Source organism: Mirounga angustirostris, unplaced genomic scaffold (genome assembly GCF_029215605.1).
Source record: "Mirounga angustirostris isolate CCGP_5_RB_7025 unplaced genomic scaffold, mMirAng1.0.hap1 SCAF_8, whole genome shotgun sequence".
Classification (NCBI taxonomy): domain Eukaryota; kingdom Metazoa; phylum Chordata; class Mammalia; order Carnivora; family Phocidae; genus Mirounga; species Mirounga angustirostris.
Window position 1 is genome coordinate 48,431,539 of NW_026991716.1, and position 3,331 is coordinate 48,434,869.

Here is a 3,331-nt window from a genome sequence, read left to right on the forward strand (position 1 = left end):
TTATTTCTGAAATTACTTGTTTTTATGTCTGCTGGCCCCATCTGTTTTAGGCTCCGTGCAAACATGGTTTTGTTTCCTATCATATTCAGCCATTAGCAATGGTTGGCCCATTGTCAGTGCTCAATAAATATTTCTTGAATTAATGCTCCGAATCTGTCCCTCTAGAATCCATGTTGGGGAATAGTGGGAAGCGGGCTGAGAAGGTAGGCAGCTCAGATGCAGGGGGCAGAGAGAAGCATTTCTACCCTGTCGGTTAGATCCTCACTGTTCAGTATGGAAGCCACTGGCCACATAGGGGGATTGAGCATTTGCAATATGACTGAGGAACTGAATTTTAAATTCTGTTTAATTTTTATTAATTTACATGTCCTAAAGTACATGTGGGACAACGTGGCTATATGATTCTACTTTTTTATAAATTTTGTGAAATCTGAATACAGATGAATTTTGGTGACAATTTATCATCTCAACTGGATTTTGACCTCATACAAAAGAAGATTATAAAAGATCTCATTTTTCTCTAAGGATTACATGTTGAAGTGGTACTATTTTGGATATATTGGGTCAAGTAAAAAATATTTTTAGAGTAATTCTAGGTATATACCCAAAGAATTGAAAGCAGGGACTCAGAGGCTTACTTGTACACCAATGTTCATAGCAGCAAATAACTGAAAGATGGTCACACCCAAATGTCCACCAACAGATGAGTTCATAAGCAAAATGGGATATATATATTTGAATATTATTCAGCCTTAAAAAGGAATGAAAATTTTTTGTTTGTTTAAAATAATTTTTTATTGCCCAGGATATTTTTTTGTGTGTGTCTTGTTTTTTTTTTGCTTGTTTTCTTTTTAAATAACTATAAATTCAAGCTTAGGGGAGTTTGCTTTGCCTTGAAAAAACAAAATAAAAAACAAAACAAAAAGCTGTTCTATCATTTGATAACCTGATCTCATTTGAAGAGAGAGATGGTAGTTATCTTGCAAGAGTAAAATTTATACCATGAATGATGCAGGTCTAAGTCTGGTGGCACTAAAAGGAGACGATAGCATTGTTGACAAAATTATAATCTGCTGGTGGCATTTGCGGAAAAGAAGCCCTTGCAAATTTCTAAATAACAGTAAACTCTGTTAGGAAATTCTAAAGTGTCTTACAGGCCAAAAAGGGAATGAGGTTAGTAAAATGCCTCAACAGAGTTTGAATAAAATACTGGGTTTGAGAGTTACTGGAACTTGGATATGTAAAAATAGGGTGGTAGGCTGGGTCACGCTTACAATGGTCTCAAGTTCAAATAAACTACTGTGACAATACACCACTTCACAGGTCACACGCTTCTCCGCTTCTCTGGGGCTGTTCTTCCCTTCAGTAGGTGCTGGCAGAAGGTGTGCTCAGTTGCTTCCCAATGTAGATGCCTAGGCCCAAAGCCAAAACATGAGAGAGGAAGAGAGACGGAATGAACACCTTAAGGAATTCTGCGGAGAAAATACCCCCTTTCTTCATGGCCCCACTTTTCCTCATGCTTAAAGAGACGGAGTGTTTGGGGTGTCTGAAGTGGAACTCCTTAGGTGGAATGTTTTCAGGTCTACTGGACCAGTCGGACACCCAGTTGATGCTTTTCTTTGAAGCATCGACTTCTTTCTCTCCTTCTGGAACTTCTTCTTCTGACTGAGAGCTATGGTCCTTGCTGGTGTGCATCTCCACATCAAACATAATCTGCCCATCTTCTTGTGGGGAAGGGTTGTCATAGTAAGAGCTGGCTCTTGAACTACTCTGTCCTGATTCATGTTGTGCATCCAAAAGAATCTTCTCCATGTCTCCATCGTGGATAGAGGATGAGGAAGGTACATGTTCTAGCCCCCCATTTTTCCCATTGCCATTATCATTGCCATTGCTGCTGTTCATGGGTAGCTACACCCAGGAACTGTTGAGGCCGGCTGGCGGGGGCAAAGGCTGTTCACCTTCCTCGCAGTTGTTGTTGTTGTTGTGCGGGGGCGGCGGCTGCTCTACTAAATGAGACGACATTGTCAGGCGGCTAGAAGAGCTGTGGCCGCAGCAAGACCGCCTCTTAAAAAGGAATGAAAATGGGGCGCCTGGGTGGCTCAGTTGGTTGGGCGACTGCCTTCGGCTCAGGTCATGATCCTGGAGTCCCTGGATCGAGTCCCGCATCGGGCTCCCTGCTCGGCAGGGAGTCTGCTTCTCCCTCTGACCCTCCTCCCTCTCATGCTCTCTGTCTCAAATAAATAAATAAAATCTTAAAAAAAAAAAAAGGAATGAAAATTTGATACATGCTACAACATAGATGAACCTCAAAAGTGAAATAAATGAAAAAAGCCAGTGGCAAAAGGACAAACATTGTTTGAGTCCACTTATATGAGGCACCTAGAATTCATAGAGACAGAAAGAAGAATAAAGGTTACCTGGGGCCAGAGGAATTGGGGAGTTACTATTTAATGGTTATAGAATTTCTGTTTGGGATAATGAAAATGTTCTGGAAATGGATACTGGTGATGTTTGCACAGCATCGTAAATACACTAAATGCCTCTGAATTGTACACTTAAAAATGTTTAAAATGTGAATTTTATGTATGTTTTAACCACATTAAAAATTAATTTCACTTATTCCTTTTTACTCATAAAAAATGTGGCTACTAGAAACTTTTAAATTACAAACGTGGCTTCCTCATTTATGTTTTATTGGATAGCACTGGGTTAGACAATGGAGGACCCTGGGAGAGGATGAATAAATTTCTGTGGTGAAGGGTTCACTAATGTCTGTGGCACCAGGAAGGCTGCTTGCAAGGAGGGCAAGAGCATAGCACATTATGATGAATCCAAGAATTTAAGATTTGGCGAATAGGTTATGTATAAAAAGATGCATATGGAAAAGCCTGGATGGGCAGGGAGAGGGGATGCACAATAGGACTTAATCCAGAAAGGGCTTTCTTTGTGGCTAAAGTGGGAACCTTCTAGAGATAGTGTTTTCTCTGCAGTAACAGGATAACTTGGCATTTATCCCAGCATGATGTTTCTTAATTGTCATGGGATCAAATGAATACCATGTGTGAAAGAGCTTTTTAATCTGAGGTGAGAGGTACAGGTGAGGTGAGAGACAGGGTGAAGTGCAGGTGAGGTTAATCACAACAATGGGATTTCTTCAGTGTGTTTATGGTGATGCTTTTCAGCTGCTCCGGCTTCTGTAAAGAAGTGCTGGCTTGGGAGGTTTTCTCCTAGTGCCACAGGATCTTTTGTATATAACTGTGAGAAGGATCATCCATCTTGACTCCCTCGGTGATAGAAACCCACTCCTCCAAAATTGTATTGCTCTTGGAGA

The 3,331-nt window shown here is 40.7% G+C and overlaps 1 protein-coding gene across 1 annotated transcript; it reads right to left on the bottom strand.

Moving 5' to 3' along the window:
* Positions 1–941: 941 nt before the first annotated feature.
* On the bottom strand, positions 942–2,060 carry LOC123836988 (BCL2/adenovirus E1B 19 kDa protein-interacting protein 3-like). Its single transcript, XM_045866021.3, has one exon. It carries the CDS (start codon positions 1,900–1,902, stop codon positions 1,363–1,365), a length of 540 nt encoding a protein of 179 aa, XP_045721977.1. The 5' UTR covers positions 1,903–2,060; the 3' UTR covers positions 942–1,362.
* Between the last annotated feature and the right edge of the window lie 1,271 nt (positions 2,061–3,331).